Genomic DNA, 14,033 nt, shown 5'->3' with positions numbered 1-14,033 from the left:
CCCACGTTAACTTACAAACGCCCGAGCCCTTCGCGATGATACACAAAAGTGCAATTCCGTACATCACAGTTAACCCCAGGTTTCTAAAATGGCATTTTGAAAGAAAACAAAACATTGAATGAATTGAAATATCTTCATTCGATTATTAATATCTGTTGGTAGAATTAACACGCGACAATCTGGTCTCATAGTTACACACCGTCGTTTGAGGATGATGGATGCCTTGATCAGAAATGAGAAATGATGGAGTAGGACGGGGTTCGCTCGAATTTTGTTTACCACACCCGCAAGGAATCTTCATCGTACTTCATGATGTGTTTAAGGCTATTACCGTAAACCACACAAAGTTTTTTTGAGTTTGTTCAGTTTTATAATCTAGGAACTGATACTAGGTAACTTTAATATGCAGGGGAAATACGTATTGATGGATGATCTTTCTTATGACCAACCAATAAGTGATCTCTAATAAAATTGAGCTTTTGAAGTATTTTGTGTGCAGATGGGATGAGTTGGTGCTAGGTCTGTATATCTGGTATCTGGTCCATCCTCTTTAGTATAAATGTCTTAATGACGTGTTAACACCAATTGGTGGGCATGTGTTTCTACTTTCAAGCGAATTGATTCTTTTGCTTGGGTGGAGACCTTTCAACATTGCCCATGAAGGTTTTGAATTACTTTTGTAAATTGCGTAGCTTCCTGGTCAGGAAAAAAATTATACGCGAACCATTTTGACACATCGCATATACAGTGAAGACCCGATTTTATTAGCCCCCGATATCATCTACCCCCGATTTTATCAGCTTCATATGAAAATTGATGGTGGGCAGTTTGATGGGCTCACGCATCGCGACAGTAAAGTCTCCGGTTGTCCAATTCTCACTGAAATTATATATAGGCAGAGCAGTCAGGATCAATATGCAGTTTGGATGGAGTTTATTGTGACAGGGACTCTAATTTGAAACGATAACAAACTCATATACGGCAAATTGAAAAATCATTCCAACTACACATCTTGTATTACATTTCAAAGTATCTACAAAGAGATATGATGTTTTTGGAAAATATTTCACAAGCAAAATGCAGAATAACTCTAATTATTCGCCATGTGCCGACATAATTAGTTAAGGGTCTAAGTCATCTCGTATGGCATGATTTGTGCTTTGATCTGACGGATGTAAAAGGTAGTAGCTAGCCAGAAAAGGCTTAACATTTTTTTCGCTACCATTTACTCAATCTTTATACAAACCAATCAACGTATTCGGGACATTGCTAGGATATTACTGATAAATTTCCATGAGGAATCGTATGGACAGCGTGGAAAAAAACTGCTTTTTTTCGTTTCAAAAAAAAATGGCCACTTTCCGAATCTCTTCCTGATGAAACTTCAATATTCCAGCCGCTGATTCTGATAATTTAAACAGTTTGAAAGGCATTCAAATAACCCCTTGCCAATGACATGAAAGCGTGCGATTATGCGGTAAATATTAGCAATTGCTTAAATAAAACTGCAAAAAAACAACCCAAATCTTGAGAATTCAACTTCAGAACCGGAAACAATTGAGTAGCGTTTTATCCGGATGGTAGGCCTTCCAGTTAAAATTTAGTTAAGCTCGGTTCAGTCATTTCTGAGAAAACAGGGCTTGGTTTTGGGGAACAATCAGAATAACAAATTGGCTCAAATGGTACGTTCCCCTGGATGAAAAATAGGTGGAAGGGGCGCATATAGGGAGGATCCCGGATTGCCAGCACGTCTCGAACCGGGACGTTGGACAGTCTACCCCGTGTCCGAATGCAATCGTTTGGCTGTAGAATCCTATCACCACAAACTCGGCGCACGACCAGACAACACGCGCGATGTTGTGATAACCGTTGTCATTGCGTATCCGAACATGTGCATCCAACCGAAATGGTGGTAGTGGTATAAGCTTCCGCCTCTTTACGTCCAGTGTCACTATGGTATTATTTTTTGTATTTAGTAGCAGAATTATTCATATATTTTGAAGGTATATTTGTTTTGAATCGCAGCTGATGACACTCATTCTCACTTGAGTAAACATTTCATAACCAAGGTCAAAAATGTCAGCTTACACAAGACACCAAAACAGCATTTGCGGAAATTTTGCTGCATTATTTTCTCTTTACAAGTATTTTTGTGCAGATGGGATGAGTTGGTGCTGGGTATGTGGTCTTCATCTGGTTTCTGGTCCATTCTCTTTGGTATGAATGTCTTAATGATATGCTGGTGGCCGTGTGCCATTCTACTTTCAAGTGAATTGATTATTTTGCTTGGGTGGAAACCTTACAATCTTGCCTATGAAAGTTTTGAATTACTTTTGCAAATTGCTCAACTTTCTGAGCATGAAACAAATTATACTGCCAGCCGTTTTGACACATGAACTCGTATTCGAGTTCGTTCTCTGTACAAACAAGTTGTTGAATAAACCCTACGAGATTGGCTGTTAAGGGATGTAAGTCAATATGATCGGAATCTCCGGATCGATTAGCATCACGAAAAGTTTTGATATTAGCAACAGTTATGCCTAAACCAGTTACACAACAAAGGTCGGTCAGCGAGCTAGTGACAGCAGCTAAGGAGGAGAAAAATTTCACTCTCCGTGGAGTGAGTCCAACTAACCAGCTGACAAAAACGGGCATTTGTATCACCGCCGCCGGGGAACTCTCCGCATCAGCTAGTCTTGGCTTGGGTGTAGTGCATTGGGTCGGAGTCCCGCGGGTTGCGAGTTCGAATTCTCCCTTTGCACAGTGGTTTTTTCGCCACAAACGTACGAAAAATTATTCACGCGAACACGGTAAAGCGTATAGCAATGATGTCTTCCAGGATGTTTTAGGAAGATCCAAGACCTGTATTTTGATGATATAGCTTGAATGATGAATCCCCCTTGAAGTGAGATATTTGCCACAATTTTTTTCAATGTGCGAAAAATAGGATGAAGTCTTCAGAAATGTTAAAGAACTAAAGATGAACTTGCGAACATCTTTACCGAAGACCGAAAATCTCTATTTATAGTACACTTGAAGTTATTGATCGTTGTTTGTGAATGACCCCTTAAAAACTTTTTTCATTATAACTTTTTAAGTATCGTAAATAAAGATTCAACATGTTTCAAAAAGTTATTCGTCTTGTCAAGATATACATTTTTCCAGAAGCGATCATTGCTCCATCTCTTGCGACTTAGAAGTTATTAGATATTTGTTGGTAATATTTGCAAAAGTTTAAAAAATAACTTTTAAACGAGCAGCCAACTCTAGTTGCAATTAGAAATGCTGCATCAATACTATAACACTTAAAAAAGTTAACTTGTCTTTCGTTGTCTCCAGTAGAGTTATAGATGATTTTAAAAAAAAAATATTGTTTTTTTTAAATGTCCAATATCTTTAATTTATTGGCACGTGCCTCAGGTAAAAAATACTCGAGATATGAAAAATTATGCGTTAATAAAAATTGTGTATTTTGATAATTAAAATAACGTAGAAAATATTAAACTCGTAGGAATGATAATTGAAAAGATATTGTAAAAAAATGTTTCTGGGGTTATCCAAATATAAAGAGCAACTTCTTGAGCAATCCAAGAAGAGACTTCATGATTTCAGAAAAAAATGTACATGAAAGCAATCTCCTCAACTTTCCCAAAGACGTTAAGTCATTTATTTCAGCAGAAAAAGAATTTAGTTGCAAAATCTCACTTATGGGAGAATTAATCACGAAAATCGTGTCAGCAGATGACAGACCTTGCAATTTTTGATAAGTAGTCTAAAAACACTATTGACGTAAACTCAGCCGTTTCCAAGCCAACAAAAATTGCAAAATAATTTAGAAAATACACGAGATAAGCCGTTGTTGCAAGATAGAAAGTTATCCATTTTGATAATTTAAACCTCATTACGGAACATATCGAACTTGTCAGAGTGATATTTAAAAGTTATAGTAATGCTTTGGCTTTAAAGGGATCATCTACAGATAACCAGCAATAATGTTGAAGATATTAAAGATGAAGACTTTGTGCCTTCAGCAAAGTTGTTGGCAAAAGCTTACTCTTCAACTTTGCCGAAGACATAGTTTTAATATATGCGCTTGCTGTATATGGTACTCACTTTTAGGGAGATTAATCATCAAAATAACAACACCATATGAAAGGGCTTGTAATGTTCACAAATTTCTCCGAAGACATCATTGACCGTAATCTAACGATTTATGCGTAATTAATAGATTGCATGATATTGGCGAAAAAAACCACTGTGCTCTGGGGTGAATTTTTACAAATAATTGCTTCCGCTGAACTCACCATTTTGATCTGTTTTCCTAGTCGGAATACCACCAAAAAAGACTTTAATTTCGGTTTGGATGTCACATCGCATCTGTGATAGAGCAGTGGGTATAAGGCCAAGATCCTTCTGAATAATGCTGCACTGAAAAGCTACCACGCAATGTTTATTTTTACTTTGATCTGTTGGATAAGCTAAGAACTGATGCTTGTGGAGTTTAATATGCGGGGGAAATGCGTATTGTTCGGTTTGAGTGGAAAGATGGCTGCTGTTTCTTATTATAAGCCAATAAGTGATCTCCGATTAAATGGGGATTAAATTTTTAGATGGGTGGGTTGGTCCATTCTTGTAGGTCTTCATAACTGGTTAGTGGATATATCCTCTTACTTACAAATGGATTGGTCATTTCGTTGTTGGACTTGGTCGTCTCCCAGAGTAGAAACGAATATTTCAAGGTCCACCTAGCCATTGGATGCAGTCCTATTATCCCGCTTAAATAAAATCATCAAATTAATAAAGCCCCAAATTCGGAAGATAGCACAGAGCTGGTAATAGTGACAGGAAGCCAGATAGGATCAAAACAAAATTGCCCTGCGAATCTACGCTGGATTCTAAGCTCGTTGAGACATTCATTCGTGAAATGAACAAATGTCATATTTTCTTGCTTTGAAATATCAATGTTAAAATCTCTCGAAACAACCATCGGAATCTTTTTCCTAGCGCACGCTTAGCGAAAAACTAGGGGCGGGTAATGTCCGGGACATAACCGCAATGATCATATTCTTAAAGTTCTGCTTGTATCTCTTTCAAATGGCTAAATTTTACGCATTAAGTTCGATTCACCGGGCTCAGCGAAATTTTCCTGGGGATCCCGTTCGTTAATCTATTCAGTAAAACGATTTTATTACCGAGTTCTCCGCATTGAATACAGGTCAATAATTTCATATAATGATTTCAACAAGCAGACAATGTACTTGTATGATAGGTGGGAGTGTTTTGAAGTGGTTTTAGTGGAGGTAACAACATAAAATTGTGTATTGGACATTTTACAATGATTCTCCTTAACCCTGGAAAACCACGGGGTTGGCAGCAGAGGGTTAAGTTGTTTGGAAGAGATGACAGTTATTATATGATAACTAAAAATATAAAAATGTTCTATAAATTGCAAAGTTATTGCCGTGTTAACAGGGGTGTTAAAGTACAGAATTAACAAGCGCAAACTTAACACTAGTTAATAAAAGAAACTTTCTAATTAAATTCTTTTTCCATTTTGCATTCGTCCTAATAAAGACGGTTTGTAGATAACTATGGTGATACGAGACGAGATTCTTTTGAAACGACTCAAACCTTGTCGACGATTTGTTTCTACTGCGTACATACATATGAACATTCCTCTTTCGCAGCTCACACCGAATGAGTACGCTTTGCATCAAGGCGTTCCTATTTATTAACTTTTCGTTGCAGATGGAAGGCCATCCTTTCGTGCGATAAATGAAAATATTTTCATCATTCGTTTTAGTGTAGCTTTCGCTTAGTGGCAGAGTTGCCACATTCACCGATTTTCTTGGAAAGAATTGCAAAAATCTTCGGGTTTGTAGATTAATTTGAAAAATATTTTTAATATTTTTAATAATACAAATGAATAAAAGGAACTTCCTAATAAAAATCTTTTTCCATTATATATTCATCCTAAGGATGGTTTGCATATAACTATGACAAAAATCCATCTACAATTAACAGCGCTAACGGAAAATAAGCACCACCAATTCTTTACAAGTATTTTGTTAGTTCTGAAAAGGACTGTTGGCAACATTAGAGACGCGTGAATTTACTTATCTTCTTCGGGCAGCTTTCTTGGCAGGTTTGGCGGCCTTCTTTGGCTTTGGGGTCTTCGGCTTGTTCGCTGCAGCCTCCGATGTTTTGGTGGCATTTTTAATGACAGTTGCTACCGCCCTTTCGATGACTGCGTTTTTTAGCCTTTGGCTTTTTGGCCTTCTCACCGCTACCACCTCCACCAACGTTTTTCTTCCTCGCTCCGGTGGTAGTCGATTTGATTAGTCGGCCGATGCAGCTTCTCACGACCACGCACGTCTGTTATGCACTGCGTTTTACACACGTCTGGCTTTGAGAAAAGCCTGGACACCCCTATTTATAGGTTTTATCATTCATGTTGATTCTTATTTAAAGTAGTTTTTGAACTATTTAAACAAATTTTATATAGCAAACAACGTATCGGTAGCAAGCGTTGAACGTTTTTCTTCCGATTTATGAAACAAGATTAGCAATCCGTTCAGTAGAAGGAAAGTTATTAAGGTTCAAAATGTACGTAACGCTTTCGCTAATTTGCACTACTATCGCTTTCTCGCTCGTTCTCGTGCGATCATGAGCCTTTTCTTTCCGTCCGGCTTCTAATGACATAACCAAAACTAATATGCCGGATTTCCCTCACCAACTGCTCTCGTCAAGCAACCCAATACGAATAATCATAGGAACAAACATTTAAAACTTTTCATCATTTTATTGTTCGGTTGGTGCACCATATTGACGGCTCTGTGCGGGATGGGCTGAAAATTTTCACTTTTCCGAGTCGTTTTCGAAAGATTTTTCAAAGCACTATTTTTCCGTTATTAATGAATGTCCTACATATTCGAAAATTTAATACATTGGTACAAATATTTTCAAAAAAATGCCGAAGAAATTGATTAAATCCATTCAGTACAACAAAAGATATAAGCGTTCAAAATCGAACATCATTTTTCTTCCGAAATTTTGAAAAGGGGCCCCTATACTGAAATGAAAGTCGTTAGTCACGACAAAACAACAAAAAAATTCAACGGAATCAGCATTTTTTTATTAAAAACATTATGTTTATTCTTCAAAATAACGTCAATGAATATTGGGGAAGGGGCCCTGGTCAGCCGTGCGACGCAACTTAGTCGCGATGCTCTCACAAGAGCGCTGGACGACACTAACGTCCATCTTCCGGATCCTGGTGGTCAACTGCTTCGTATCCTTGGACCGCAAATTATTTTGGTACACTAGGGCACTGAGGAAACCGAAAAAATCCTCAATGGGACGGCACAGTTGGTCGGGTTCCTTTCTTTTTGCACGTACTCTGCTCAAGATACTGCAGCGTCTTCTTGGCGTAATAGGAAGACGCCTTGTCCGGCCAGAAGACCTACTTCCCATCCGCATGATCCTCTTTCAAGAACGGCAAAAGAATTTTCTCAAGAAACTCATCCTGGTGCACTTGTTGATTGATGGACAGACCGCCCGGCTTGAACCCCGGCTTGTCGCTGGAATAGTAGCTGTCATTTCTTGGAATGTGGCTCTACGAGAGCGGAAAGTAACTTTCGTCGTCCAGCACGAATGACGTCCCGCAGTAGTCCTTCGTCATCCACCGGTACTGCGATTTCACGATCGCTATCTGCTCGTTCGTGTACTCGGGGGACCGAGTCTGCTTCCGAGAGATGATGTCCTCCATCTTGAGATTCGGTGAATCAGGGTATAAGACCAGTGATATTTTCGGCCAGCGTCATGCAAACTCGTTCCGTCGTTGCTGTCGACCAGCTTTTTCAACGCTTCTTTCTTCTTCTTCTTCATTACCTTCGCCGGAAGGCCACCACCGGCTCAGAGATGCCAGGATCCGGTAAACTGTCCTCACGGGCACGTTTTCGTCTCGAATGGTGTCTACTGTAAACTTTTTTCCACGATGACCATGCGTTTCGTAAAACCGTACAACACGCTCGCGGAGTGCTTGCTGTTTGAACTGACAGCATCCGAGCGAAAAGAAACATGCCACCCATTTCTAGGGAGTCCAGAGAGTGGAGAGAAAAAAAAATTAAGCTCATTACTTTAATTACAGAAAGGTATTAAAATAATTCTTATTTTTTATTTAACACACGTTAAAACGTTAACCACACGTAGTACCGTTGGTGTCAAGGTTCAACTTAAAATGCCTCGAAAAGCGGTCATCTTGGAAAGCAATAAAAAACAGGGGCGACATTGCGCATCTCGAAACGAAAGGTTTATTGTATGCAAGCTTGTATGAAAAAGTCAATTCGAAGTGGTTCGCCCCAGTTTTTTGCACGCTGCTGGCAAAATCTTCATGAAAATTAATCAATAGTATTCTAATAATAATTCTAATAATGTCCTGATTGATTTTCATGAAGTTTCTGTGAAAGAAACGAAAACCACTGCTTTTTACGTTTTCAAAGATGGCCGCTTTTTAAGTAAATTAGTTATGGAATTTGCGTTTCGACGCCGTCTCTTCAGAATCCGACACTAACTTAGTGACAGGACTAAGCTAGCGTCGGATTGACGTTAGCTCTAAAAACGAGAAAAAAAACTTGTCCAGATAGTACCCGCAAATTAACTGGCGATAAATTATTCGGACTCTTTTTCTTCTGTTTCATCGAGTGTCAGATCGTGTCGTTGGTTGTGGTTCTATTTACGTGAATGATACGTGGCAAATTAGTATTTTTATGACTATATTTAAAGAACAGTGTGGTTTCCACCAATTAGTTTATCCGATCCAATTTATTTTTTCAAGAAGCCGAAGATTATCAACTATTGCCGAAGCCTGCAAAAAAACTGCATACACTGAACAAATCCTGCGACGCGAAACCCTATACATTATTCATCAAATCAGCAGTAAAGCAAAAACAGCGCCTACTATTTGCCGTGTTAACACCCGTGGTAATTTGACGTTACGACGTACATCCACTGACGAGCGCTCATTATATTCAACGTGACGACGACGACGACGGGGAAGAATCCTGCAGCCAAGTACACACGGAAATGGCAGCGTAAAGAACGGCGTATCATAAAACATCTCTCCCCCCCCCCTCTCCGCCCACAAGCGCGGAATAACCCGTGTTTTTAAAGGATTTTCAACGAAGTAAAAATTCGAGTAATGCTTCCCGTATTCCAAGGCCTGCTAGGTGTGCGCGCCGCTTTTGTATTAGTCTGCTACAACAGTCCACACAGTAGAGTGCCGCCGCCCGTCAAGTGAAGCCGCGACTAGAAAGGGCACCGGTCCTTGCACTCAAATTATTCATGACCTCTTCCGCTCGCCGTCTGTGTAACTGCTGTGCTGCTTTTATAGGTTTACCTACACACAGTATAGTAGGCACTTGCAGTTTCTTTTTTTATGACGTGAGCTTCCTTCCCTTATGTCACACACCCCCGCGGATGGGACCGATGAGACTTGAGTTACATTGCATTGCTCGAAGCATTTTAATGACTCTTGAGACTTTGAACTTGAGACACTTTGTAATGGCTCCGGCGAGAGAGAGTCGTTTATGTTTTTTCACCCAGCCTACTGACGTTTTGAATTTTTAACGGAGATTTTTTTTTCTTTTGACAGCTTTCAGTCAATTTAAATAGCAATTAATTCACTATTTTCTTTCCATTTTTTTGCAGAATCCGTATTCCTCGTTCAGGTACCGAAAGGAACGCGCGGTCTCGGTCTGTCCGTGTCCGGTGGATCCGATTCGACCGCACCCTTTCCGGGCCTAATACGCATCAAAAGACTGTTCCCCCACCAGGCAGCGTGGGCCACCGGAATGCTACAACCGGGTGATATTCTGCTCGAGTCCAACGGGATTCCATTGTCCGGGCTGACCAACTACGTGAGTTCTGACCACAACCTATTCACACGTAGAAGACGATAATGCTAAACCCCAAAATCCCTATTAAATTCCAGGAAGCCTTGGAAGTCCTACGGACCGCACCCAACTACGTGACCCTTACCGTGTGCCGACCGCAGGACGAACAGTATCGGAAACTATCGCCACCGAGTGAACCACCGAAGCCGCCCCTACGGAATGCGGCTGTCGTCCCGCTAGCGTCCTGCGGTGAGCTCCAATCGCACCAGTTGATGCAGTTGCAGGTAGAGCATCAGCAACAGCAGCAGCAGCAACAGCAAATGATGATGATGCCTCATTACTATCAGCAACAGCAGTACTATATTTATCGACCACAAACGTTGGATTTTGCCCCGTACGGTGCTGGTGCGACGATGGAACCCGGAAATTTTACTGGGGTAAGCAGGGGCATGGTTATTTTTAAGGGGGGTGGCTTGTTGAAGCCAGATTAGCTTAGTTTAATGTCTGGCACGATTTCGCAAATTGTGCCTGTTGTTTCGAGGGAAAAGTTAGACTATTTTTTGTTTACTTTTCCATGCCGTCCAGGGCAAGGCTGAAAGCCCATTGATTTTTAGCTGTTGTTTTTGACTTTCTGACTTTCGCTGGCGGCATATTAATGATATAGTTCAGCAGCCATAGCATCGCCTTTTCATTTGGATTATGTTGGACGATTTTATACATCTGTGGAACGAAAAAATCGGGAATTTTGAAACTAGGAGTTCCACTTCGTCTCATCAGTGTCTGGCAGATGACTTGGCGGCTATATACCCTAAGTTTCTATTTTACAATCCTTCTAACAATAAGGGGAAAAATAAGTCACCATTTCCTTGAGTGTCTTTAGTCCCTTGGTGACCACGAAAAACGTTTACTTATCTATGACCCTCTGTTAAAAAGATCCATTGATATTAATCATCTACTTTCTCTTCCCCCCGCCCAGGAATTCGAAATCATTCTCACCAAGCAACAGGGTTCGCTGGGTTTCACCCTGCGCAAAGAGGACGAATCCATCCTCGGTCACTGCGTGCGAGCGTTGGTCCGCGATCCAGCCCTGAACGATGGCCGTATCCGACCGGGCGATAAAATCGTAGCCGTCAACAACGTCCCCATCTCTCAAATGACCCACGAAGAAGCTGTGATATTTTTGCGGCAAGCAGCCGACGTAGTCAAACTGCGCCTGTTCCGAGACGAAACACTAACCCCCCTATCCGCACAGTCCCCCACGATGGAATGTCCCCAGGGTATCTGCTCGTCGGCATCCACATCCACCGTAGGGCACGGTTCCGGTCGACCCAAACCGAATCTACGTCCGGAGGCGCTAAATCTACTAACGGATATAGCCCATCGGAAGCAAACGGCCACAAATTCCGGCGATTGTTCGACCAGTTCATCGGTGAAATCCAGCAACGCTTCACCGCGCCGTCTACGTCGGGGTCTACCCCAGTCGCAGCAATCGAAACGATCCTACGACAATCATGGCTATCAACATTCCGGCGGTGAAACGACCTCCAACTATTCCGACTCGGAAACGTCCACCATTAGAAGTCAGGCTAGTTCCTACGTGCATCATCAGGCCCAGATGGTACCCGTGGGGGTCTTCCACAGCACGTCCTGTAGATCTTGCGGAGGGACGGCGGTAAGCACAGCGCCACCGCAGAATCTAGACGAACTGTACTACTGTGATGACGAGATTGATGCGGAAAGTTTGTACGAGCATGAGGGTGGCGAAGGGCAAAAAAGGCCCAACTTCTTGGACCTAGCTGGAGAGAGTGGGAGTACGCCGATGTCATCGCGAAAACCGAGGTTCCAATTTTCAGGTTAGTTTCTAATTTCTTCCTATAAATCCTTATATTCATATCATTTGCTCAAACAGTGGCCACCACTAACGCGTACGAGTTGAACAACCTGGACAACGACGCCCTGGATGCCCCGACGATGTACGCCCTGAACAATGGGGACTCGACGGCCCCGCCAGGGGCCAGCGATCAGTTCATAAGCCTTCCATGTGAAACATTCCTAGTGGCGTGCAAAACGGAGAACGACCTGAATGCGGACTCCACGGATGCAATCTACGTGAAGCACTTCGCTCACAAATCGCCACTGTATTCATCTGTGCACGTGCCTCTGAAAGATACGGGAACGAATGCAAGCGAGGTCGTGGATGCTGTTGCTAAAGGAGGTAAGTTATTTTTTCCATAATCTCATTCCTTAGTTTATTTTCCAGGTCAACGAATTGAAACAAATCCGCCGGTGACAGTTGAACAGTATTACAAGATAGTTGCGCCTACGAACGGAAAGAAAACTTTTAATTTTTCTTCGTTCCCTTTTCTTGCTTGTTTGAGCAAATTTTCAACCGGCTACCTTTTCAAATAAACTCGTTAAAAAGTATTTCATGGTTTCCGGCTAGAACGAGCCGCCGTTCTGCTGCAACACCTTCCCCCCATCCGGCCTCTCTATCTATTAACTAAAAACTCTTTCGTAACGAATTCCAATCATTTCCTGGTCTGTTTAAATCATTTGCTGATCTTGTAAAACTCCATATGCTCGCCCAATCCGTTCCGTTTTACTATCCTTTTATTTCGTACCACAAGAAAATACCTTCGCTCACCTAACCTCAAATCTGATTCCGTTTGAAAACTATCTCTCTCCAGACGACGACGCTAGGATTTGTGGCACCACCACCACCACCATCCTCGGCACACTTGAAGGGAACGATAAAAAGTTTCCCCCCAATCGAGAAGCGGAGGAAAACTGCTGCCGCTGCACAGCAAGCACCACCTAGCCTAGCGCGTCAATTGTAAATTTATTTAAATGATGTCGTCTCTTATCTCGGTCGGTGGCGAGAAATTGTACCAAAGTTTTCGACACTTTCCCTCCTCCCCCGTCCCGTCCACGATTTGGCTGCCGGTAAAGCGATAATGATGGAGAGAAAAGTCGGTCAGTGATGATGATGATGTCGAAGCGGAGATCGAAAGGACGAGGGTCGGATAGTGTCGCGTGGGAGACAGACTCGGCGATGATGCCCCACTTCTGGTGCGATTCCGGTACCGTCCGGTGGATAGTCAATTGAATGGAAACGATAATGATATAATTGTGCGCTTTCCTGTCGAAAGGAAACCGGGGGCAGTGAGTTGGATGGTGGGGGCAGGAGACGATTTTCATTAGCGTCAATTGAAAGGAAGATGTAGGCGGATCGCTGAATAAATTTCTGGCTTAGTTTCCCGTCTATTTGGTGGAATGGAGTCTTATTTATGTTAGCGTCCATTTGGTAAGTATCAAGGAATACGGTTGAAGTGAATATCAATAGGAAATAGAAAATATTGAGAATTCGAGAAATAAGATTTGAGAAACAATTAACCATTTTCAAGTGACTTCATTTGATTGCATTGCGTTTATAGTCTGTTTTGGCTCAACACGAACGGAGTACCTCTCGAGTTGAACTCAGAATACTGTTTAATTAAGCTTTTAAAAAGGTAATAGTATTACCCATATCAGTGTAACATTACGTTACCGGTCTTATTTATTTATTTTTTTTATTTATTTACAGTCGATATCAACAAACACAGTGTGGTTTTTATGATTGTTTATTGTATGTAGAAAATAGTTTGTATTCTGAAACGTGACCAATGACGACACCATTAGCTCCACAGTCAGTCCGGCGAAGAGGCAGTCGTAGAAACACACTATTGCAGAGAGTTTACACATATCACACTAGGAAACTCACGTCAATCAATTCGATCGATCAACTTATTCAAAATCATCTATGCACGGGATAAATCAAGCCACAGTGTAACGAGTCCGATTTAACAGTCTGTATGATACAAGAAACAGCTAGATGCCAAAATTATTGGATTTAATTGCGCTGGGCAAGCAGTTGGGGTTGCCTGAACGAACAGAATCGATTGCAGCCAAATTCAGTGATTGTTTTCGACATGTATTGCAGCTTGATTTCCGATGTATCCGATGGTACAAAGCAAATTCCAATAGCTTAAAAACTATTATAAAGCAAGCGATTTGCACTTGAATTCGACGATAGTGAAATGTCTGTGACCGCTATTTTGGAATACAGGACAGTCGTAGAAAAGCAGAAGTTTCGTATCAAAG

General features: G+C 41.4%; 1 protein-coding gene across 2 annotated transcripts in view; it reads left to right on the top strand.

The window, feature by feature from the left end:
- LOC131688988 (uncharacterized) overlaps positions 1-14,033 on the top strand; it is a 134,753-nt gene that overhangs the window by 114,153 nt on the left and 6,567 nt on the right. For both annotated transcript variants that reach the window (XM_058973701.1, XM_058973710.1), the window contains 4 exons: positions 9,709-9,917; positions 9,992-10,330; positions 10,870-11,746; positions 11,803-12,108. In XM_058973701.1, coding sequence (XP_058829684.1) covers positions 9,709-9,917; positions 9,992-10,330; positions 10,870-11,746; positions 11,803-12,108 — 1,731 coding nt within the window. The remainder of the gene's footprint in view (positions 1-9,708; positions 9,918-9,991; positions 10,331-10,869; positions 11,747-11,802; positions 12,109-14,033) is intronic.

This window comes from Topomyia yanbarensis, chromosome 1, assembly GCF_030247195.1.
Source record: "Topomyia yanbarensis strain Yona2022 chromosome 1, ASM3024719v1, whole genome shotgun sequence".
NCBI classification, from domain to species: domain Eukaryota; kingdom Metazoa; phylum Arthropoda; class Insecta; order Diptera; family Culicidae; genus Topomyia; species Topomyia yanbarensis.
The sequence above is the reverse complement of the archived record's forward strand: the minus strand, read 5'-3'. Positions and strand labels throughout refer to the sequence as shown.